Source organism: Fistularia commersonii, chromosome 4 (genome assembly GCF_037954325.1).
Source record: "Fistularia commersonii isolate RoL2024-O1a breed Wild chromosome 4, RoL_Fcom_v1.0, whole genome shotgun sequence".
NCBI lineage: Eukaryota > Metazoa > Chordata > Actinopteri > Syngnathiformes > Fistulariidae > Fistularia > Fistularia commersonii.
The window spans coordinates 12,490,726-12,517,286 of NC_141287.1; the positions used below are offsets into that span (position 1 = coordinate 12,490,726).

General features: G+C 41.2%; 1 protein-coding gene across 3 annotated transcripts in view; it reads right to left on the minus strand.

Annotated features, from left to right (window-relative positions):
* The window catches only part of hdac4 (histone deacetylase 4), a 147,400-nt gene extending 138,776 nt beyond the window's left edge, over positions 1-8,624 (minus strand). For 2 of the 3 annotated variants that reach the window (XR_015106039.1, XM_086145332.1), the window contains exon 1: positions 1,012-3,087. Coding sequence is in view for 2 of the 3 variants with exons in the window: in XM_086145332.1 (XP_086001458.1) it covers positions 1,012-1,033 (22 nt within the window). In the remaining variant the exon portion in view is untranslated. Of the gene's footprint in view, positions 1-1,011; positions 3,088-8,547 lie in introns of those variants that run through there. The other variant, XM_086145331.1, reaches the window with a different exon arrangement.
* Positions 8,625-26,561: the final 17,937 nt, after the last annotated feature.

Sequence of the window (26,561 nt, forward strand, 5' to 3'; positions counted from 1 at the left end):
TTGACTAAAGCGACTTAGAGTTGAGATGCCGGGGATTGAACCCAGGATCTCATACATGCGAAGTATGTGCTCTACCATAAACTGTATACGACACCATCGAGACCGGTCTGACAGCATCGCGATGACTATCTGATGATAGGCATGTTTTAAATTTGTCCCTGCGTCAGTAAAGGGCCGCAACACAAGGAGTGTATGCTACAGACACCTACAAGCTAATATTGATATAAATGGCTGAACGTGCAGCAGGCATGTTAAGGCACAAAAAACCACTGCATTTGGAAAGTCAAACCCAGGGTGTTTTGATAATAAAACCCCATCACCGCCTGATTAAAAGGCTCATGCCTTAGCCTTAATAAATGGGTGCTTCAATGCAAACTACACACACACACACACACACACAATCGGGCATAATTTTAAAGTTTACTCCATTTTAATAGTCCTACAGCCAGTTATAACGTAACGCCCTTATCTCCTGTACGTCTTACATGAACAGTTAAGTGTATTCTACGCAAACGACGATAAGAAAGCCGTCAAATCATTCCTTCATACCATTCAAGGAATTTTAAAAAGCCCATAAAGTTATCATGATTATTTTTTTCCGCTTGGCAGCAGGGAGACATGAGGCGGCACCATTACGATAAAACTTGCAGAGCAAAACAAACCGTTCAAATGGAATCAGTCCTTTGAGGTAAAATGGTGACAACCAAAATGCATAAATTCCAGGGCTGGAAAAAAAGCACCCAAGCGCCTGCAGGGGGCACCAAAGAAGAGCATCCCACAATTGGTTGCCTACTTCATCGACAACCTTGGATACTTATTTAGCAAAAAAGATCAAATCGCCGGGAGTCATTTCGATTTGAAAGTATCACATTCTCAAGTGTTTTTACCCACAAAAGACAGTTATGGGTTTCGGTGTGCGATCCCAGACACTCAGCGTCATAATCGCAGCATCTGCTGCAGTAGCGCTCTTGTTTCCAGCAACATAAAGCTCTTTGGTGTAACTGCACTAACCTTGTCGGCTGTGGGAGTTCATGGTAATTGGTTGGCCCGGGCAGACTGGAGCAAGATGGGACAGCCAAAAGGGAAAAGGGGGTTGGGGAGGGGATGTCAGTCCACCACTTTGGCGGCTGTGACCACCATGGGCATCCCAGTGAAGTGGTCTGCTGCCAGGGGGAGTCACCGCTCGCCAGGTTCGTGAGGGACAGAGGATTGTTGTCTCTCAAAGCCCCATCAAACCCCGACACAGGTGACAACCGCAGCAGTGTTTTCTTGCAGGATTCCTTCCATCAAACGGCCTGTGACAGATAAGGGTAACAGTATTTTCAGGTAGCAGTCACGTTGAAGGCATACAAACCCACGTGTATTAATATTGTTAAGAAAATTTCAGTGAATCGGATGATGACTTCTTCTGTCAGTTTGAAAAACGTATTTCAAAATGCAACAGCTTGATGCGAATTAATCATGTTGTAAGATAAAGCAAGAGAGAAAACCGGCTAGACAAACATACCAATAAACTGAAAATTTAATTTGTTATAAATAACTTGAAAATGTTGAAATTAATAACAAACTTTTAGAGCCTTCTAAAAGCTCACGTTAAGTGACAAAGCTACGGTATGCCTACCGATTTTTCAAGAAGCAGCTCCGACTCTCAAATGAGCGACCGATAAAAATAAACCAAAGTGTCTCTAGAACAGATTCGGATCATTGCAGTGGCTTCGTTGTCTCATTATACCATGTTTGTTTTGTCCATATTTACCTAATAAATAGTGTATTAAGTGTGTACCGCAGCCTCACTGCACTCTGAACCTTTCTTTTTTACCGACAGAAGCGAAAACAAATAAACATGTCATATCGTAAATTAGGGGTTGTCAAGCTTTAGCTAAACCATAGTTAGCTAAACCATATTTAGCCGAGCCACAGTGTTAACGTGAAGCCAAAGAACAAGACGGACTGGCGGTTCACAAGGCTACGGAGAACCCGATGACCCGCAAGTCTAATGATCACTCAGGGGCCTGTACCTGACCACAGATGCCAGCTAATAAGCTGTCAAATTATGATGCCGCTGAGAGTGAAATTCCCACGCAAATATTCGTTGCGCCGGCCGAGTGAACAGTTTAGAGGCCACGTGAACACTAAAGTGGAACCTGATGAAGAAAGAGAAAGTCAAAATGAAAACCCAATTAAACGTTCAGAGAACGGCGCTTGATTTTGTTTTTCTGCTCCTAATGTCTCTCGCATGGCCTGGATGATTTGGTCCGGTCGGCTCTCAAATTGATTTCAGATTTCCAGATGGCGTTGACGGCGGACTCAGACCAAACACAGCTGTGGACATGATGGGCTGGACCAACAACCCCTTCGGAGTAAACAAATACCACTGTTATAAGCAGATCTACATGCTCCTTTTGGTCCTCGAGTCAACTCTGGCTGCGGCAGAAGCTGTGTGTTGTTGATAAAAACGTCAGACAGTACATCAGGTGCTCCACAGTAGCTACGAGCATCCTGGTATCCAACCCTTCCCGCCAGAGATACTAGATCGTGACTGGCCTGAGGATTGAACGAGATGGCTCTGCACAAAGTTGCACAAAGTTTGAGGCTTACAGATTTGACTGGCCGTTAGACTGGGTGGCATCAGAAGGAAACGGTAAACGGTCTTAACTTGTGGGGGCGCTTTCACAACCTTCAACACCAATGGAGGGCAAGCTGCCAAGCAGGGCGCTAACCGAGCTATCGGGGGCAACAAGCGGATGCAAGCGCCTTCCCTGAGGACACTTCAGCATGCAGACAGGTGGGGTTGGACATTGCACCACAAACCTTCCAATTGCAGGGATGCCCATGCTACAAACCGAGCCGCAAAAAGATCTGCAGATGAGATTCATCCACCGACAAATCTGAAGAATTTCAAGTTTTATGGCGCTTGAAAAGTAAGGACATCTGGAGGGACGTGTTCACCTCCCAGTGGCTACGGCCGAGGGGTAATCAAAGAAGCGTTTCAAAAAAAAAAAAAACCTTGCGGCAAGGTAGCTCGTAGTAAACAACAATTAAACAGACCCCCTCGCACAGCTCCAGAAATTAATCATTGAGAATGCACTTGTCGTGAAGACAGCCTCAGCTTCTCAGCCCTAATTGACTATGAATTATTCAGCTCCTGAGTGGGATTAAGAACACCGCCGCGGCACTCCTGATTGACACTTCCCTATATCGTCTTTGTTCCCCAGGGGAGAAAAATTGTTATGGCTTAGGAAATGGACTTAACAGTGAACTATATGAGTTCGGAAAAGCGCAGCGCATCCGGGAAAACCTGAAATCCGTCGTGTCCCATTAATGGCTGATGGTTCGTCAGACTGTTTCAGCTGTTTGGAGTTTAAACCGTTTTCGTGAATGGAGGGAACCATTCCTGACAAAGGGCCAGTCCATTTGATGAGGCAATAAAGAAAAGAACTCATTAAATTCTTGCTGACTGGTCCAGGGCGAACCCCACCTCTCGCCCAATCACAGCTGCTCCAGCATCCCCGCAAGTGCAGGATGGGCAGAATAGATAATGAATGGATGAATGAGTAAGTGTAACAACATATCAAAAATCTGCCAACAAAAAATAATAAATCACCTAAAAAACTGGCAAAAAATGTCCAAAAACTGAAGTGCAAAAATTCCAAGAGGATGAGCCACGCATCACTAGAACATCCGATGATTCTGAAACAAAAAAATGAAGGACCACTGAAGGATAAAGAACTTACTTTACAGATAAAAAAATATATATATAAATACATATATATACATATATATATATATATATATATATATATACATATATATATATATATTAGATCAGTTAAACTGTGTCTGATTTCTGCAAACGCTGGGGAACAGCCTCTTACGGTACAAAGGAGAACAGGTTTCGAGTGACGCAAGGGGATTGTTTTTCTCGATGCCGAGGCTCCAACGGGCCGCGGCCGATTGTGTTCTGCTTCGACAAAGGGACCATAAAAGACATTGGGACAGATCAACTGCTATTTAAAGGGTGAAAGACTACGTGTCAGATGACGGCCGGCGCTGAGAGGGGACGGAAATCCAGGGACGCCATTGGTCTTGCCTTTCCTCAACAACCTGGAATCATGGGAAACACCACCTGATCCTTCCCGGGGCACATAAACACAAGCTGATAGTAATTTTGAGATCTAAGGGAGGGGTTAAAGTAATTGAAGGAGATTGAAGTTGTCATGGCAACATGAGTCATAACAAGATAGGTCACAGGTCTGGGCTAGTTCTATGTGAATCGGCTTGGTGTCTTGAATCTGTTCCTGACACGGACTGAAATTGACCGTAAAAGAATCGGAAAGATGCTATTTTCATTTTCTACGTTTTTATTTTAAATGTTTAGTACAATGTTGCATTTCTTGTGACATAACAATTATTTTTGTAAAATTTTTTTTTGCAAAAAACCTCTATCTGTTCTTCTTTGCCATCCACTCGAGCAAGTCTAAAACCATATTTTAACGCTGTACACACTGAAGCAAGGCATTAGCAGCAAATCAGCAGTGCCTGAATGGCTGAGAAATTGCAAAGAAATCGTAAAGAATTCGCAGAAATTGACAATTGAAATGTCAAAGGATTTGATGAAAAAAAGACACATAAAGAAAAAGACACCACAAAATCAATTAAAAATTGTGATTTTATAGCATGCACAGCATCTTTTTCTGCTACTAACCCATCCATGACCGATCGATTTTTAGATCTGCCCAAGCTCAATGTGACTGAGTAGCACCCTGATGTTGACCGTCAGTCAAACACCCTTGTTGTATTGCCCCGGCAACAGGAGGTCACTCGTCAAATAAAACACAGGAAGTAACATCTTTCCATGCAGGGTGTCGAGTCCAGAGCTCGACTGAGGCCCATTCGACTTCCTGTTCTTTATGACTCACATTCTTTAAGCACTGCTGTCGCTCTTTAACCCCCGCGTCTCCCGACTTTCCCCCCCACCGGCGTCATCCGAGTTCTTTCTGAACCTCTGTCAACTGGCACAAGATATGAACTGAGAAACCGCATTAACCAAAGCGGCTGGTCCATCAGGACGATCCAGGCTACGACAGCAGAAGTCATTTTTGACCAATTTCGCGGCATTACAATGACGACAGATGCGGGTTTATTGTTAACGCGCCACACAGTAGAGCTCAGCTGGTGGGTACGGTAAGGACGAGCGTATCCGTGCTCCGCGGGGCTTCTCTCTCGCCGAGCTCCTCTCCGGAGCCATTAATAGACGCCATCAGTAACCATTAGCGTGACATCTGCAACATGTCCACAAACAAGGATGCCTTTCCCTGCCTGCCAACCCCTCCAACACTTGCTAACTGGGTTTGGGGAGATAGAGCCGGTTCAAAGTCAGGACAAGATCCTGGCGAGTAACAAAGGAACCAAAATAGGGTTATTGTTGGAGCTGTGAGGCACAGCGGAGTATGGGAGGAGGAGGACTCTAAGCCATGGGCTCATTGGATCAACACAATGATTCATCAGGCTTCAAATCACATCAGTCGAGGCTGAGGGCTTCTGTATGGATCCACATTTAATGCTCAATGTCCCTTTTACTGCTTTGAATCTTCCTCTTGTCTAATTTTACTGCATCTTTGTCCCCCCTGGACAAAGTCCAAGTTCCCTTCTTTTACCACAGTTGCATTATATAAAGCCTTATTGGGCAAAGAGAAGGGGAAGTAACACACTGATAGCAGACCTCCACATTTCATTTCATCAACAAAAGATTCGCGACGAGCCTCTTTTGCAGCAAGCGGCTGCCGTTTGGTCGCACGTCACTTGGAAAGATGCGCATGATGTTTCTGCTGAAGTTTCTGCCACTTGCCTCAATGCACTCCCGAGGGAAGTGGTGGGAAAGCGCTGTCGAGAGGTAAACAATGCTGGTTTTCTCATACCTAGGAAAGTGCAGGCTTTGCCATAAATAGATAGAGGAACTGGAATCTGCAGGCGCACACAAACAAGGATTTGTTGTGATTGAGAAATAATCACAGAACAGGAATATAAATGTCTGTGACATTTGTCAAGGACCTCCTGGAAGGGAGGGTGGTTGAAAATCACCAAACATCTGATTCACAGGTTAATATTACGGCCTGCAACACCACCACGGCACACAAACAGGGGTTTATGAGGAATTCAAGTTTTATAAACACTCCCGGGTGCTTAGGGATAAAAATGTTTAAGCCAAGCACCGAAACATCAAAATCAACATTGTGAGAAAAAAAAATCTCCCAGACTCTCGGTCACCAAAACAGTAATAGTTACACAAAAATAACCAGGAAATGAGCTAAACACTAAAACAAGAAAAAGAAATACTGGTAATAAAGTATTTTTCTTGTCCTTTTAGAGGAACCCTGGGATCACAAGCTACCACACGTGACAATAAAAGTGAAAGTAGTTTGTCCTTCCCTATCTTAAGGGAATCATAAATAAGTTGATCTATTTCCCGGCAAAGAAAACCTTCATGTTCAAACTGCTCCTTCGGGCACGCAGGTGACACCGCGGCGCCGAAAGGCTGGAACCAAAACTCCAGAACAGATCATCGCCCCCCCCCCCCAAAAAAAAACATTTCATTTACAGCTGCAGCAGCAACTTGCTGACTTGACATACCAGCTCGCAACATGCCATGTGTCCAAGCCCTGCTGACTCACAGTACATTTCCATTGGACTCTTCCATTTCCTGTCCTTTTATTCACCCGATCATAAGGAACAGCTGCATAGTGATCGCAGCTCCTATCTGGATTACCTTCCCTGGCAAAGGCCGCACTCTCACCAAGCAGTGGAATAAACAACTTAACGGGCAGATATTCTGTGAGACATTATAAAAACAGTAAATCTGGCAAATGGCATGAAATTTGGCACAACGCGCAAGCCGTTTATAGATGTCGGTCCAGGTCGGGGGCCCTGTATTCGCTCAAAGGTTGGGGATGAGGCCGTCACATGTGAATTGTCGAAACATTGCGTGCCGGAGACGAGAGGACGAGCGAACGGGCCGAGAGCCTTGGAGGCGAGTTGTAAAAATGAGCCAGGTGGCAGCGAACACCCTGCCAAGCAGTTTACAAATTCCTGCTGGGTGTCTGTGTATCACAGGGTCCCATTACCTTGTTTGCCCTCCGATACAACAGAGGCATTAATAAACCCCATTAGTATCCATTCACAAACAAACAGGTTTTGTCAGCTCCAGCTTGTGCTAAACAAATGAAGAAAAGCTGCAAATGGAACTGAGGTTAATGAGGTTATTAATGAGATTACCAGGGGCAAACTTTGGCACAACAATTATATCCTTCTAACTTGGGTAAGATGTGACCTGACCCAGAAGTGGACCATGTTTGATTTGGGATGTGGAAGTTTATTTTTGGAACGTTTGATTTTAAAATGACCTTGAAATTAATAAGACTTTAACTGAAAGCCTGGAGAGAAAAAAAAAATGGAAAATGAGGACTTTTTTTTTTAGATTACCAATAGTTTAGAGAAAAAAACTAAAACAGGAAATCTGGGGAGGGGGCATGTTAATGAGAAAATTCAAAAGTAGATCACCTGAAAAAAAACAAGAATTGAAAAAAATAAAAAAATAGAGGAAAAGCGCTTAAAAATTCTGAAAATAACAGAAAATTTGAATATCCGACAAGAAAATAATAGCATAAAACGAGCACGAATTTACATAAAATAAAACACACGGATACTCATTTCAAAATAGGTGAACTTATCTTTACCAAACAACATTGTTGTTTACTAACACACAACCAGAATTAACAAGCAAGTCCATGAAATTGACTTTGCCCTATTTCAAACGTTTTAAATTGAATTAAACAAGGTGATCATTCGGAGAACTTCTCATCCTTCAGGAGGAAATGATATGACGAAGTAAGTGAAGGTGTGGGAGGGACTACTTTACGCGAGGTGTTTGAGAGCTTCCGGCGGATGAATCTCTGCGTGGACCTCCGTCACGGGCGCGCGCAGACCGGATGTTTCGAAACGTGCGTGACGCAGCGGACACTTCACGAACGACAAAACTCCTCAAAGCATCTGGCAACTTGTTTATTTATTTCATCTTAAAAAAAATTGAATTGAGGGAACCCCGCCTCACAAGTGATTCACGTTAGATAATAACAACAACAATAATAATAATAATAAATAATAATAATAATAACAACAGTGGGTGTCGTTTGACTTATGTTGTGGTCGAGTAGCACTGAATCTTTCGTTAGCTAGCGTTAACTTTATAAATAACCCACTCCCCTTCACAAAAATGAAAAATAAAACAAAACCCACACAGCCTTCCGCAGGGGTGAATAAAATAACGCAAAAACTGTTTAGCGGCAACATTTGCGGCTTGCCCGGCGCTGACATTACGCCGAAAGGAAAGAAAAAGTAACAGCGAGTCTCACTAGCATCGAACAGGAAGACGCCAACTTAAGTTGAACAATGTCAAGGCACGCTTTGGATTCTCTACACACTGTAACGTCACGGGGAGGAGTGTGTGTGTGTTTTGTTCTTTTAATGGCAAAGACAGAAAACAAACGCTACCTCGATGAGTACGCTGGAGGCGCGAAAGGCTGGATAGGCTGCGCCCGGCGTCCGGGAGCGTCCGCGGTGCGGGGGCTTTAGGACCCGTCACAGCGACGGGAGACTCTGTCGTGCGGGACTCGGCGAATATCGGGTGACTTCGTGTGTTTCCGTCGGGAGGAGGCGGGGCCTGGAGGAGGATGATTGACAGCTCAGAGAAACGCCCTGATGGAGCTGTCATTCCTGCAGCGCCAGTGACGAGAAGAATTTTTTTGTTTCATTATCGATTTTGGTATTTTTTGCCTGACAATGAACTGAAAATACTGTAACATTAAGAGTAAATAGATTACATTTTTTTAAAGGGTAAAAAAAAACATCCACTGACGAATGCATGTAAAATAGTGACAAATGACTTGCAACTGCATCCAGTAATTACCTGAGAATCATTTAGAAAGAAAAGAAAATGTGAGTGGGAATGTTTCTTTTGGAGAAAATCAGGATGAAATTAAGTTAAATTTAAGCAGAAAGGAATCATGCAAGTATTAAAGGAAGCCCTAGGCACAAGTATTCCAGTATTAACAACATATACCAGATTACTGGTCCTAAATTACCCATTGCCCACAATGTAGTTGACATGTATCAAAAATAAAGGAAATGGGAAAAAACTAAATAATGATTTTTGGGGAAAAAAACAACCAGGTAATCAGAGAATGAACTGAAAGAGACATCTAAAAATTAAGAAATATACTCCATGTTGCAAGCCACACAAGAAACAACAACATTCAATTCCACAATTAGTACCAGGATGTTCATAGAATTAAAATGAAGAAATGGGAGAACATAAATTTCAAATAAATAACTTGTTGCAAACACGAAAGGTAAATATATTAAAAGAAACCTCTGACATTTTTCATTTTTTCTTCCTATTTTCTAGGAACACACAGGTCTGCTTCCGTGAGCAAAGCGGACTCACAGACAAGCAGCCACTGAGCAGAGACACACTTGACAAAACTGAAAAAAGAATGGGGACAATTTGCAAGTACGTCCTTGAATCACTGACATCCAACATGGAGATACATGGTGTTCTCCACCTGGGGGGGAAATACAAAACGCAAGCCCAGCGCTGCCACTCAACCCACCCCAAAAATACATACATGTACGAAAAAAAAAACAATTTGACAACCCATCTGATCAAAATTGGAGGGAAATAATCTTGGATATATTTCATTATAATGAATAGGTGACATACTATTAACAAAAGGACGCCATATCATTTGATTGAAATGAAAATGATCATGCGATAGAGGGGTGAACTCAAAAACACCCCAATAATCAAAGTGGAAAAAATGATGCATCAGACTGGTCCATTTTGCTATAATGTCATCGTAGAAACTCGAAATGACACTCGATAGTTTGTGTGGCCCTCATGTGCCTGCCAACATCGGGGTATTCTCCTTCTGAGGCCGATAGTGTCCTGGGGGATCTCCAGGGCATCACCGAGCTCCTGGGAAGTCTGGGGAGCAACCGTCGGAAAGACCGAAACATAACATCCAAGAGGTGTTCTATTGGGTCAGGTGAATGTGGGGGGGTGGGGGGGTGGGGGGGTGTAGTCAGTTTAATTCCTTGATATTCCAGTAACTGTCTGCATATTCTAGCCACAGGAGGTTCGACCACTAATGTAGGTTTTGATGAGTCCAAGGATTTCATCATGATACCTAATAGCAATCTGGATTCCATTACCTAACTTGTAAAAGTCTGTGTGTCCTTCCAGGGACATACCTCCCCAGACCATTGCTGACCCCACTCCACAGCATCTCCAGACCCTTTCACGTCTGTGCTCTGGTTGAGCACACGGCACTAGTGGCGCACTTGCGAGTTCTGGTTGTCAGTATTGGCTAATGCCAATATAGCTATACGGTACTGGGCGGTGAGCACAGGGCCCAGTTAAGAACGTCGGGCCCTCAGGCCACCCTCGTGGATTGTTTGGTCAAAACGCATTCCCACCATTTGCCTGCCGGAGGTAATTTTGCAGGCCTCAGGCAGTGCTCATTCTGTTCTCCATTGCACAAAGGGGCAGGTACCAATCCTGTTGAGTACCTTCGAGTCCCTGACCTGCTCTCCTGTAGTGACTACCTACCTCCTCCATGCTCTTGGGACTGTCCAGGAGCTCGGTGATGCCCAGGAGATCGCCCAGGACACCATCCGTCATCTCATCAGGAGTACGCCCCATTGTTGTTGAGAAAGCATACAAGTACAGGGGGGGCCAAGGGGTACTTGCATTTCTTAATATCGTTCTGATGTGCCTTCGAAGTGTTCCTCTAATTTATTCGGTGCAGCGAATATCCCAAAACCGACAGCGGGATAAGCAGCCAGTGAGACGGCACGTCCACATTAGCAAGATGAGAGAACACGTCGGGCACGTCGGCCGGGCCGAACTCTCCTCCTCCCCAGACGACATGATGAGAGCCTTCTCAGACTCTGGAAGGGTTTGATCTGCTGCGAACAGGGAACAGAGGGAGCAACATGGTGCTGGAACACCATTTTCTTGTCCTTCAGGATTACACTGAGGCACACACTCAAGCGTAAGGTGGTGTGTGTGTGGATGGAAGTGAAAGTAGTTCGAAGTCAGCGCTGATGTTATTATTGATGTGAGATCATTTGTACCCATCTCTCTATTTTTAATGGTCGTGCCAGAAGGCCACCCACATTAAGCCAGGAACTGTCGAAGGTTGCCGCCCAGTAAAAGGCAGTGTTTTCCACTTCCGCTGTCACCAAGCGCCTTGCTCATGAGGGTTTCTATAGATCATCTTAAAGAGTGCGGTCCAGACCTGCTCAATGTGGGGAGTACTATCATAACATGACCTGAAATCTTCTCAGGATTGGATATTTATAAGGAACAAATAAAAATAGTAATGATTTAAAATGTAAAAAAAAATGCATACTTAAAAATCCCCCCATATATTCAGACCTGCTCCACATGGAATGTCAATATAATATGTTGTGATTTGGCGTCATATGAGTAAACTCTGACTTGACTTGACTTAAATGGAATTGGTTATCAGAGGGGCATTGCCGAGACCAGTGTATTTGTATGTGATTTGAGTCCAGTTGACAAAAACGTCCCCCCCCCACTAACTTGCCATGAGGAAAAAAAGGCAAATGTCCTACCACTTGTGGAAGGGTTTATTCATATGTAGCACGAAAGTTTCACTTGATGTCATTTTTGTAATTTCAATTTGTCATTTTTGAAGTCTTCGCAAATGTCATAATTCTATTTATTATTCATATAGTGATTCATTTTGGCAGATTTTTTTTTATTTATATCTGTTTTTTCAATATTTCAAAAATTTATAAAATAACATTTAAATGCGTCAATGTTGCCACTGGATAAATTAAAAAGTTAAGTATAGAATCAAACTGTCTCCGGGAAGAGTGAATGTCACTGCTGTCTGTCTCTTTTATTTATTTGAGGGGGAGCTGAGAAGTTTACAGATCTCCTTATTTGAGCAGCCGTGACTCACCAATCAGCTCAATTTACTGTTTTCACAATTTGAGTCAGACACTATTTGTTCCCTCAAGGCATTTCCGAACCGTGTCGGCGAACAGACAGAGAAGAATCAATAAAGGATAGGACGGCACTTGATCATCACCGCACCGTCTCAGAGTGATGTCTCTTCAAGCCGTGAAGTCATTTTTCAGTGATATCAAATCGTTTCAGGTGAAGGTTAGTGTCAACTGATGTTCCTGTAAATCAGATTTTTGTCACAAATAGTATTTATTTTTTCCACTGCAAATCTTGAAAATCTCAAATCTTATTGTGAAATCAAGACAGATAATGGTAGATGATTGTTGCACAGCACACAATCCACAGATGACATTTTAGATGTTTTATTTCAAGATATGAGACCAATCCCTGTTCTTTTTAAGTTGTCTGGGGTAAACTGATTATTAGAGTATCATCTGCATAGAGATAAGATAAGACAAGACAAGACAAGACAAGACAAGACAAGACAAGACAAGACAAGACAAGACAAGACAAGATAAGATAAGATAAGATAAGATAAGATAAGATAAGATAAACTTTAGTGATCCCCATAGGGGAAATTCCTTTCACGGCAGCATAACCCGTTATAATGTCAAAAAAAAAAAAGTAAATGAATATGAATATAACTATAAATAGAAAGACAAAAGACAGACGATAGCATGACGTCCATGATTAAATAGACAGCAGACAACAACAACATCAGGGATAACAATGGGCAACATCAAGGAACAGTGAAGGTGAAAGAATTTATCGGTATAATGACGAGAGTGGAGTAATTAGCAGAGCAACAAACTCCTCACTATCTGTATCCTATTGGTTAAAAAGTCCATGATAAAACCCACAAAGTTTTCACTTACAAAGAAATCGAATAAAACCCCAAGCTCCGGTCGACGCGTGTTAAATGCAGAGGTGAGGCCAATGAAAAGAATTCTCCCTTCAGGCGATTTAAAAGGAAAACTAAGCGACGTGACTGTGGCAGGATTTTTAGCGGACAATTTGCAAAAAGACCAACTCTGCAGCTTTTGTCCAGAGGCCTCATGCATTATTAATGGCAGAGACCAACAGGGGAGGCCCGAAATAGATACCCCAAAGTTTTACTAGGTTGAATTGAAGACGAGCTGAGCAGACCTAAAATCCTCTCATGACGGGATATTTACAAGGAACAAATAAGAATGCTAACAATTTAAAATATAAATATATGCATACCTATAATCACTGTACATTTGAAGGATGAATGAAGTAATGAATTGTTGATGAGTGTTGTCTATGTGTCTTTTTTGATGATGCTTTTCTGGTTAATGATCTCTGACTTCATATTCATCCGATCTTTTCAGGTGAAAGTTAATTTCAACTGTTTATGTAAATAAGATTTTTGGCACTTAGTATATATATTTTTTGTTCTACAAATTTGTAAATTTGAAGGATGAATGCATTAATGAATAGTGTATGACTGTTGTGTACGTGTATTTTTTGATTATGTTTTTCTGGATGATGATCTCTGACTTCGTATTCATCCGATCTTTTTAGGTGAAACTTAAGTTCAACTGTTTATGTAAATAAGATTTTTGCCACTAATTATATATTTTTTTTCTTCTACAGATCTTTTAAAAACTGCCCAAACTATTTACACATCTTAAAATGAAGATTAATGTCACACAGGGTAGAACCTGGGCTTCTGAACACGCCTACTCACGATCAAATTGGCCGGAGAACAGAGATTTCGATCAAATTCTGAATCGAACCGCGAACAAGCCTCGGTAAATCTCGTGGGCTTTCCGTGTTGTAGCATGGCAGCAGTCGTGTGTGCTACACCGCATTATTTACATTATCCATCCTCATGTTCCCCTGTTATAACACTTTTTTGTGCTTTTTCTGGTAAGTTATCCTTTGTTATGGCTCCCAAAAAAGTTAAAAGTGCTAGTGCTAGTGGTGTTAAGAAGAAGTTAAGAATTACACTTGATCTGAAGAAGGAAATAATAACTAAACGAAACACAAGAGCGGTGCTGGTGTTGGTGATCCTGAAAAACAAAGATGTGCTAAAGAGGGCGGATGTAGCAAAAGGAGTGACCACGTTAATGAAGCAAAGGTCTCAAGTCTTAGAAGAAGTAAAATGTTTGTCAGTTTGGATGGATGAAGGAGAGCTTGCTGGAGGTAGCATTAGCGAGGGTCTCATAAACGGCGTAAAGTACAAGTGCTGGCAATAAGAAAAGAACACCAGAAACGCTGATAATTCAGGTTGTTTAGAATCCCTTTCTGTATTTTTGTTACAAATAAACCTATAAACATGTTTCAAAAGAGTGCAGTATGTTTTTTTTTTGGTGCAGGAGGACGGATCCAAGGGATTTACATTGATTTCATTGGGAAACATTGATTCGATTCACAAACATTTAATTTCACAAACGGAGTCAAATAAAATTCCTAAGCTGAGGTTGTACTGTGTAAGCCCATGAGCTATGGATATTTGATGAGATTTGATGTTATAATTCAAGATATGAAACCAATGCATGGTCTTCATTAATTATCTGAGGGAAAACTGATTATTATAGCATCATCTGCATAGAGGATGAATTTATAGGATATTCCTGCATATTCCTGGGTTAATGTCCAATTACCACTGGGTAATTGGGCCCTGAGTGCATGATAAGCGGTTTAGAGAATAAATAAATTACTTTTCAGCTTAGTGCTGTTGAAATGTATTTTTTGATGATGATATTTTGGATTTGTGTTTCTCCTTTTTTACTTTTATATCTGTCAAATCATTTCAGGTGAAGGTTCATACCAACTAATGTTTCTGGAAAAAAGATTTTTGTCTCTAATTTTATTATTTATTTTTTCTTTTACAATTCTCTACAATTATATTTCCTCTGACCTGCTGCAGGTCAACAAGATGAGGTCCTTCCAGGACACGTAAACATGCAGCAACACCGGACGTAGCAGGGGATACTGCTGGCTCTGCAATAAACTTGCTAGTCCTCAACAATGCTTATCAAATATTAGCCGCTGTAATGAAAATGTTGAACGGGAAAGGTTTTCTAAAATTGAGAGGTGAGGGTTTGAAAAAGCCGGGGTGGGCAGCTCCTCCGACCCCCTTCCAGGGAAAGCAGCATCCTGGCCGTATCCCCACCTCCCCCCTGCAGGAAGCGCTCGCATCACGAACTACAAAAGCACCGCCTCCGATCCGCATCTCCTCCAAAACAAAAAATTCCCCTAGTTTAAAACTAATCTCCCCTCCGCGTTTTGTTTACCGAAATGGCTTTTTGCCGCCGGGCCCCCCTCGATACATTTGATTGCCTTTTCAATAAAGGCGCTTAAGGCGGAGGGGGTCGGGGGGACGCTGCTGTTTGGTACTGGGTTTAATCCCCACGCCAGACAGGTGCTTTCAAACTGCCAAGCTGTGAGCGCCAGAAATCCAGCTGCTTTAATTAGATCTGCTTCTCCGTTATCAACCGTTAATTGTCCTTCGCAAGTACGCACTTTTCTCTGACTCTAGAAAGTTTTCCGATGTGTGTGTGTGTGTGTGTGTGACAGTACAAAGCTGAAAGAATTTCACACAGATTCGCTGGTGAATAAAACCATGGGGTCCGGCTGAATGGGAGTGGATATAGTAAGATACTAATCCAGACGTGGCAATGACACTTTGAGCGGGAAGCTCACGGAGTCGTTCGTCAAGCATTTTCATCAATTATTACCTGATTTTTTTTCTTCTACACCATTTATCATATTTTTTGTGAATTGTTTTGAGAACTTTTAGGAACTTTCATTTTTCACATAATATCTTGAGGATTTTTAAAAGTAACTTCTTCTTTGCCTTTGGGCTATATCCTCCAGGGGTCACCACTGGCAATCATCTGTATCTATCTTACCCTAAGTCAATCATCTGCATCCATCACCCAATCATCTGTGTCCATCAGCCAATCATCTGCATCTGTCTAACCCATGGCCAATCGTCTCACTCCTCATCTACCGCCACCTAATGCATGGCCAATCATCTGCCTCCATCAACCTAAATCTAAAACTTGGCTAATCATCTGCATCCATCCATCAGCCAATCACCTGCCTCAATCTACCCTTCGGCCAATCGTCTGCCTCCCATCCATCAGCCAAGCCGCTGCCTCCAGCTAACTCACAGTCAATCACCTGCCTCCATCATCCAATCATCTGCCTCCATCTTACAATCAATCATCTGCCTTGATCTGTCAATCATCTGTATCCATTGAATCAATAACCTGCTTCCATCACCCAATCATCTGCCTCAATCTAACCTTCGTCCAATCATCTGCCTCCATCGAACACACAGCCAATAACCTGCTTTCATCAGCCAATCATCTTCCTTTATCTAACTCACAGCCAATCACCTGCCTCCATCAGCCCATCATCTGTCTCCGTCTAACCCTCTCTTTTCCCACGTCAACTCCCCTTCTGTCCTCCATCCCTAAACCTTCCTCTCTGGTCATCTTCCAGATCTTCCTGCAAGAACATCCGACACGTGCTGTCCATCTGAAAAGTGACTCAGGATGACGAGCAAATGACTGAAACCAAAATTCAAGCATGCGCAATTTTGTTCTACACACACACACATGCAGGATGTGCAGCACGTTTGTGTGCGTGTGTGTGTGTGTGTGTGTGTGTGTGTTATTACCCCAAACATCATGCTCCTGCTGTTGGTTCCGGTGAAAACAAGGCCTGATCTTCCTCCTCCTCGCTGCTCTGTGAGCACATTCACACTCTCAGCGTAAGCCTGGGGTTTTGTTTACATTTTTTTTTCATCACACACGCACACACACACACACACACACACACACACACACACACACACACCGGTACTTCTCTTTCCAGGAAACATGCTGAGATCCTTTTTCTGGGGCTGAAATATGATATTACTGCTTACAAATTATACAAATTGTACACAAGCGAGGAAAGGGATAATAACAACCAAGAGAATGTCTGAAGGTTTTCAGAGATCATCTTAAAAGTTCCCAAAATTATCCACAAGAAAATCTTTAAAAAATATTTAGAGGTACATAAAAATAAACCATAAAATACAAGGAAAATCCAAGATTTTTAAATTAAAAAAATAAATCATTAATAATAGGAAGACTGGTTAGGGTTAGGGTTAGGGTAATAATAATAATTATCCTGCTGCTCGTAATAATATTATTAAATCATGTGACCAATTTTTTTTTTTTATTTAACATTTATGTAATTGTATAAAACTATATTAAATCATTTAAATGATATTTTTATTCTTATAAATATATTTTCACATGCTTATTTCATATATAAAAATATTTGTATCTTATATATATATTATATCACAGTATAGACATAATATTTGCTATATGTATATTTATAAAATTATGGGTTAGAGTAATATATAATCTTATTATATGATTATATTATTATTACACATAAATTATATTATATTATAGATTATATATTATTATTATACTATTATTGCATTGAAGTTCTGATTATTAATAATGCTAATTAAAAAGATACAGATCCTAAATAATTACTTGCCAGAAAAAAATAGTTAAATTTATGAAATCAGTCAATATGAGTATCTCCCTTTCAGAAAACCCTTATCGAATAACATCAAATTTAAAGGTCTCCCCGAACGCAGATGGACAGGAGGAGGCCCTCGACGCCGCAGCACATGTTGAGTTTAAAAACAAAAACGGTCTTTGCAAACATCTGCCAGGGATCAGGCTAATAACAGCGTGTCGGCCGGTGTTGTGTCTGCGTCCCGTGGCAACGTCAGATGTGGGAAACCCACGGCGGATGCGTTCACGTGTTTGCCTTTTACGAGCATAATTAGTAAAACACATGCCCTCAGCTTCTCGCTCTCTCACACACACACACTCACACACATACACCTACTTCCTGGACGATTACCGAAACCCTTGAAACCCTTCTTTGCCCATTAAGCAGTTTTTAAAGAACCTCCACACACTGAGTCACACTCAGACAGGGGAGGAAGGAGTGCGAAACGAAGGCCTCGTCGTTTTAAAACGTCTTCAACGAACAGACCGTTTTTGTTTTTAAACTCGACATGCGCGGCAGCACTGAGGGCCTGCTCCCGTCGGCTGGTTTCATCATTTTCTAACATTTTTCTAGCAAAAGAATTATTATTATTATTCATAATCATAACAATCATACTAAAATAGTAGAATAATTTTCATATAATAATCATTAGAATAGTATGATAAAAATCATATTTCTTTAAAAATGTATATTAAATAGGATGTCTATGATGTCACAGGGGATGTTGGAGACTATCCCAGCTGTCATCAGGCAATATTGTATACTATTATATATGTGCAAAAAATTATATATGAAATAAAAGCTATAAATATGTATACATAGTAATAAAAACAGGTTAAATAACTTATAGTAATTAATATATGTCATTACATAAACATTACATAATAATGATTATAATATTTTCACATGATGTAACAATCATGATTTGCTGCATAATTCCTATTCTTTTTTTAATTATCAATAATTATTTTTTACTTTAAATATCTTTGATTTTCCGATTTTTTATGGTTTATTTTTATGCCCCTCCTTTTTTTTTTTTAAAAGATTTTCATACATTTTCCAGTGGATTATTTTGGGATTATTATCATTATTTTCAGATGATTTCTGAAATCCTTCAGACATTCTGTTGGCTCTTATTTCCCTTTTCTTGCTGGATCTTTCCAACTGATTCGCCCGTTCTGATTTCCAGCCCCCGTCCCATCTGATATTTATCATCAGCTGTTTGCTTACCCAAAGAAAACAAAGTCTCCTTTGGAGTGTGAAATGAAGACTTCGTTGTTTAAAGCGTCGTTTTGAGTCCCTCATTCCCGGAATCGTCCAGAAAAACTTTTCCTCAGTGAATCACATTACTATTATTTGAGTTGGAATGTTTTCCCCCTTTCGTTTGCACAATTCTTTAGGATATTCTCATCGGATTAAGAGCGGATGAAGGCCTCCATCCCCATCCACAGACCGTCTAGAACAACCATGCAACCACTGAGCCGCTACTGATTTGTGACTAGATGCTATAGATGCTAATTTTTATTTTATTTTATTTCAAACCCACACACCATTTACATTTATATTTTCACCTCATTCTATCATTATCATTATTATTAGATGTGTAAACAGAATATTGATCTTATTATATTTCATATTTTAATAATTAATTGTAATCTTAAAGCATCTTAAGGCATCTTTTTCCCCTTCCCTAGCTGCATTGTTAGCATTACTGTTAATAATACAGTTAAGCGTCTTTGTTTGATAGAATTGCTTCAGATTAGCAACATTAATGCCAATATGTAAATTCCATGCACTTTCTTTTCGTAGCTGTATTGTTAGCATAAAAGCTAGTAATACAGTTAAGTGTCTTTGCTGGACAGAACTGCTTCAGATTAGCAACAAAAATGCTAATATGTAAACTCCACAGGCTTTTTTTTCCCAGCACGTTTTTTCCTAGTTGCATTATTAGCATAAATGCTAATAAAACAGCTAAGTGTCTTGGTTGGACAGAATTGCTTCAGATTAGCAGCATAAATACTAATACATAAACCCCTCGTATTTTCTTTTCCTAGCTGCGTTATTAGCATTACTGCTAAGAATACAGCTAAGTGTCTTTGTTGGACAGAATTGCTTCAGATTAGCAACATAAATGCTAATATGTTAACGCCATAGACTGTTTTTTTCCAAACACTTTTTTTCCTAACCGCATTATTAGCATAAATGCTAATAATATAGTTAAGTGTATTTGTTGGACGGCACTGATTCACATTAGCAGCATAAATACTAATATGTAAACTCCATCTACTTTCTTTTCCTAGCAGTATTGTTAGCATCAATGGTCATAATACAGTTAAGTGTCTTTGTTGGGCAGAACTGCTTCAGATTATCAGACGAGTGGAAAAAGGGAGGCCCTCCTTTCAAAGGATGTGAAGACATCTGCTACTCAGACCGCAACTGTTTGGCCCTGAAATTGCAGTGGAAAATTAGAAAAAAAAGAAAAAAAACAGGAAGAAAAGGCATTATAATCAACTCTGATTGACTGCACAAGACAAGTTTTTGTTTGGACAGGGAAATAATGAAAAGGCTGATATTAAACTCGATGTGCGCGGCACTTAGCAGTAAAACCTCCTGGGGGTGGGTTTGGGTGGAAACCTGCTAACCCTGTTGGAAATCGCTGTTCTGTTTTGTTGTTTTTTTTCATCGCCCGCATCATTATTGCGAATATTGCCTTTGACAGACTATTTCCCGCCGTCAGGTGCTCCGTGGGGCCATATCGGCTAAATGTTCCATCTTCGCTTTTTGTCTTCATTCTTTTTTTTGTACCCTAACCCCCCTCCCGCGCGACCCTGCTTTTACTGGTCCCTACACAAAATAAAAAAGCGGGGAATGGAAAGTGGAGCAGGAAATTGAAAAGAGGGGTCCCGTTGTGTTCTGGAGGCCGCTGTGCCTACTGCTATTTCCTCCCAACCTGCCAGTCTAACCAGATGCCCCATCTAATAACCCTCACTGTCCTTCAGGGACAATCCTGCTAGGACTCATACGGCAGCATTACCCCATAATACCCTATCTGCTTCATAGATCAATTACATTTTACTATCAGGGCACTGACACGGCAGTGCTGTGCCATGTGGTGCCTCTAGACTTCTGCATGTGTGTGTGTGTGTGTGTGTGTGTGTCGCCTTGGCTCGTTTGTTCGGCTGCAGCTTTTCAAAGGACGCTTGGCACGGCGGCGGACAACAGCTGGCATCCAGCTCGCCGCTCCTCGCCGGCTCCCGCGGGCTGTTTGCTGAGCACCGACGCCAGATTACAACCGCCGACTCCCTGTGAATTATGACACTTCATTTTCAGACGTCAAATAAGAAATACGAGCGAACGCGGTCTGTTTTAGTCTTTTTTTTCCCCCCCTCTCTTTCTAGGCTTTTACTGGGTTCCTGCTGTCTTTTATTAGAGGAGGCTGCAGGGGGAGTTGCATGTTTCGGTGGCGGTCGTGACATTTTTGACATTTTTCTTAAAATAACTTGGACTGCACGACCAACATCTTTAGTGAGGAAAAAAATTGTTATTATATGAAGTAACCAAGATTGGAGTTGATGTTTGTTAACTAGTTGTGGAATAGCAAGTTTTCCTGCAGATAAACTGACAGTTGCACATTACAAAACATAACAAACCACGACAGAAAAAATATCACAGAAAAAAGTCAAAATATTATAATAACAGTAATTATACATGAAAATAACTCATTTGTTGTTATTAGAAGTGTGTTGATATTTTCTGAGCAGACGATTTTATGAGACTTCATTTGATCAATGAATAATTTTCTCACATTTCTTTTACCTTCGCTCCCATAATAGTTTACATTTTTCCTTGGATGTTTTGGAGAGTTCTGGGGGCGGTCGTGACATTCATGACATTTTTCTTAAAATAACTTGGACTGCATTACCAGCAGCCGTCATCTTTCATTGAAAGAAAAAGTAAACATGTGAGGTAACCAAGATTGGAGTTGATGTTTGTTAACCAGTTAACCAGAAAAACAATTTGCCTTGCAGATAAACTGACAGTTGCACATTACAAAACATAGCAAACCATGACAGAATAATATAAGAAAAATAAAGTCATGATATTATGATAATAGCTATTATACATTAAGATAAGAGATTAGAAAGTTGAAAAACATCTGTTGAAAAAAAATGTAAAAATGAAGTTACCAAAATTGGAGTTGATGTTTGTTTACCAGTAGTGAAAAAGCAAAATTCTCTCCAGCTAAAATGACATTTGCACAAAAAATTATCAAACCATTACAGATAAATAAAAATAATAAAATGGTGCTGTTATGATATTGTTATTACACCTACATATAACATACAATGTTTCAATACTGAGAGATGAATTTGTTTTTATAGCAAAGTGTTGAAGCTGTCTTCTAAGGACAGCATACTCAGAAGGTGATATTATGAGACTTAATTTGATTAATTAACTTTTTTTTCTAGCAGTTTCTCACAACTTCCCCCCAATAATAGTTGATATTTTTCCTTAAACGACTGAAACCACATATCCTCAAAGCAGGACGGCTGACCCGAACCAGGATTAGCAGACCCCAAAATGCATATAATAAGCCTTACCCAAAACAGATTTTGGTTTACAAAGCTACATAAAATCTAAATTCGCTCTATGACAACTGCACACACCAGGTTAGGTGTAAATTATCAATAGCATCCTGTTCCAGGTGTTAGCAAAAACCCATTTCCTGTGTCTGTCTGTATAGCATGCCAATGTTAGCCAATAACACTATGACCGTTTACCAATGTTAGCGTTAGCCACAAACACTTTGACGCAATACAAGGCTTATAATAGCCACAAACACAATTACCCTATAACTGGCTAGCGTTAGCAACAAGCACTTAACTGTATACCAGACTAACGTAAGCCACAAAAACAATGACGGTGTGCAAGACTAAAAATAGAAACTCAAACAATAACTGCATTGAAGGCTAGAGTTAGCCACAAATATTTTGCAACCCAACCAGAGTATCGTTAGCCACACAACACCTATACAAAGCATAAATTAGCCTTACACTATAATGGCTGTATACCAGGCTAACATTCACTGCAAAAAGCAAAGACTGTATAAAAAGGTCACCAGAAAGTAAACATAAAGTTGATGCAAACATCATAATATCTCTGTTCCATCTAAATTTACCAGTAGTTGTCATCGCCATGGGGCCATCATGGTATAATATCCTTGCCGTCTTCAGCTAACAGCTAATAGCCAGCTAACAATCCGCTAGATGTGATCTGAAGCTGTGATTTCAGTAACCGGAGGACCTTATCGTTTGAATGTTAAACTGACTAAGATCAGTCTAAAAACTAAAACAAAATCAAGCAATTTTGTTTTTTGCTCCGTTTCACGGCACATCACTGAGCGTCAGAGTCAACAACAGGTCAGTCAGGCCACAAAAAGTCATTGATTTGTAGTACTTTTCTGAGCTAGGAAATATTTTATAGTTTGAGAAAAAAAAAAATCCAGGACAAATTACTATTTCCACATCTATTTTCATGATTTCCATTCAGCGTTTACCTTTTAAACCTGGCTATTAAACCAGCGTTTCCTCCTGAGGAGAGGAGCCGGAGTACACATGGAAAATGGCACCATCAAGAGGTCAGTCATTGAAGTGTCACAAGTGTCATGTGGAGATGCTTCATTTCTCATAATAATAAAAACACCAGTGAAGCAGCAGATGATCCCAATACCCTCAATTGAAGATTCAGTTTACAGGGTAATAATCACAATCCTATTCATCTCAATCTTACTCTGATTTTGACCTCAGGGCTGATGTCTTCAGGTGAACGCATCCAAGACAGTGTCTAGACCTTTTAAATATTTTACATTTTTTTTCACAAATAATTGATGCAATTCAATTATTTATTTCAAATAATTATTTAAATGCGAGGATAGAGGGATGTTTGAGTGACCGTGAGTGAGGAAGTAACTTCAAATCAACAAAAAAATGTGAAACACTGTGTGAATTGTCAAAGTAAAATAAAACCAGCAGATTAGCAAAAATGATGTGGAAAAGCAAAGCAAAAAAGCAAAAAAAAAATTAAAAATCAAAGAAGGAAATAATGATGAACAAAAATGAAATCAAGAAAAAAAAATTAAATGAAAAGGTGGACATCTATCAACAGGAAACATACTAAAAGTATTCAGAAACCATAGTGAAATAAGGAAATCAGAAGAAATAGTAAAATTGCTATTTATTTTGTACAACCTCCTCCTCCACAAACGTGACTGCTTCAAGCAGTCTGTTTCATTTTACATCAATTTGGTTTAATCCTATATAGATGGTGTTGGTGTCAAAGTTTTGGATAACCACAAGACTCTTCTTACTTGCAAACATTAAGGGGAAAAAAAACAACATGAAAGACGTTTTCCCTTGCCTTTTTGGTATTTCAAGTGCAACACTCAAAAAATGTGTATTGCATACATTTGCACAAAAATTGCACAAAAAAATAATATCTCTATTACATTACAGTCATTTAGCAGATGCTTTTATCCAAATTGCAATTCAATAACCGAAGATCCAAAGTACCAGTAGTCGTAATTCAGAAGTCACCACTCTACCAATAGCCATCTATAAACCAGTAATTTTATAAATTACTCGTTATTTATAAAGCACATTTTTCTCTTTCAAAAACAAGTTACCAAAACAAAGCTCTTGAAACGATTAATAGCATTTCAGTGGGGAACTTTAATTTGATATAGGAGTAACGGGCTCGGTCTCAGAACAAATTAAACTCGTAAATCAAGGTAAAATTGTAATTCAATTCTTTACTCCTGTTATGCATTCAAAATATAAAAGTAATGAAATAAGATGATTTACTGAGAACATAATAATCCTGACCTTCAGAGGTATGAACTCAGTAAAATCACCTTGTGGTTCTGGGTTCAGACGGTTGTGGGGCCCAAAAGCAGGGTCCGGGAACCCATTGCACGTGACGATGGAAGGGTAGCAGGAAAAAGAGCTTTTGACGATGCAAGGAAGAGCTGGGTCCAAGTGGTTGGCGCAGAAAACGCCAAAAATCTCCAAGTATCCTGCTGCCCACTCAAAGATGTTCAGGCGATGATCAGGCGGTGTAGCCCCTGAGATCCACGCCATCCAGGACCACAGCTGGAGGTCAAACATGAAGTAGAACTTTTCTCACAGGCGGAAGGACAGAGCTCCAATTATGACATATGAAACATTATGAACATGATAATTTGACTCATTATCAACCAAAAAATTTTTTAATAGCTTCCAGTTAGCATCGGCCAGCGGGTTTGTGTTAAATCCAGGCCAGACGGGAAGTAGAACTTGTCTCACGTGTGAAGGGCTAGAGTGTAGTGTTTCTATGGGGAAATGATGGCGGAGACGTGGAGGAGTCTGATATTTTAATATAGAAACAGCAACAACAACAACAACAACCTTGAGCATGCAGGATTGCCCTCCCCGATTACCCAGGAGGGACCCTGTGAAAACATCTCGTCCCACACGGGAGTCCTGATCAGCCTGCCGAAATGGCTGCGGCGTCCCTTGGTCATAACGGCGGGAGGCACAAGGCACTGGATCTGCATAGCGGATGGCCGAGCATCAGCTTGGTGGGCGAGGAGTCGAGGTCGCCCTCAGGGGCAGAACGCAACCCCAGTATGAACCACGGCAAAGTCTACCAGTTGCCACTCGAGAACGCAGCCCGCAAAGCTGTCTTGGGCGGGTGGAGAAACCGCCTGCACAAGCCGTTAGCCTTAGGGTAGTACATCGTCGTACGGTGACCCATTAACCCTGCTAGTGCCGACCAGAGCGCCACCACGAACTGTAGACCCCTATCTGAAGTATTGTCGGACAGGGTGCCGAAACAGGCGACTCAAGAAGACAGCAAAGCCAGAGACACGTCTACAGCAGTCATGGAGGACTGGCCACCTCTGGCCACCTGGTGGTTTGATTGGCCCAGAGGGGTGAGAAGGTGCGTAAAGCCCTGTGAAGAAGGTAACCAGGTCGACACGGATGTGGTCGAAACACCTTCAAAATGGCTCAAGGACTGCCCTAACGTGCTGGTGAACCTCGGCGCACCGGCACGCCACACAAGCGGCCGCACACTCCTTGACACCTCTATGAACACCGGGTCAGACAAACTTGGCACACAGAAATTTCACTGATGCCCGGATCCCCGGGTGAGTGAGAGTGGAAATCTTGATGCCGCCAAGTAACGGGAACCACCGGGAAGTGCCGGCCGGTAGAGACGTCACAGAGAAGGGCGGGCTACCGTTCTGCACATCCTCCAGCTCGAAGCCAGTGTGCGATGACTTCAGAGCTAGAACACACAAGAATCCCTAACAGGCAATCCGCAACCAGGTTAGGCTTCCCAGCCACATGTCTAATGTCTGTGGTGAACTCCAAAACGGCCGCAAGGTGTCGCTGCTGGCTGGCAGACCACGAAACTCAACGGTTTGTGGTCCACATATGCCATGAAGGAGCAGCCCTCTAGAAGGAAGCGGAAGTGTCGCGTTGCCAGGTGCAGGGCCAGCAACTCCCTGTCGAAAACACTGTATTTGCGTTCACTGAACACTCGCTAAATCTCCAAGCAGCGAATGAGGCGGGATACAGCAAAGAGCCAATCACAGCGTGTAATTTTCCCAGAAAGTCACTGCTGATATGCCGACGACCAGATAGCAGATATCATTTTTTATTAACCGTGGGATCAGTTAGGGGTTCAGCGTCTTGTTCAGCAACACTTCGATACACTAGGAGGAGCCGGGAATCGAACCAGGAATGTTGGACGATCGCTCTACCTCCTGTGCCACACCGCCCCCATAAGAAGAAGTCTAAACATGATTCACTACTCATTAAAATATGATAAAAACAGATTTAATTGACATTTTTTGAATTGTCCTTCAAAAGCTGTAAGTTGTAATTCACATAACTGCAAAAAAAAC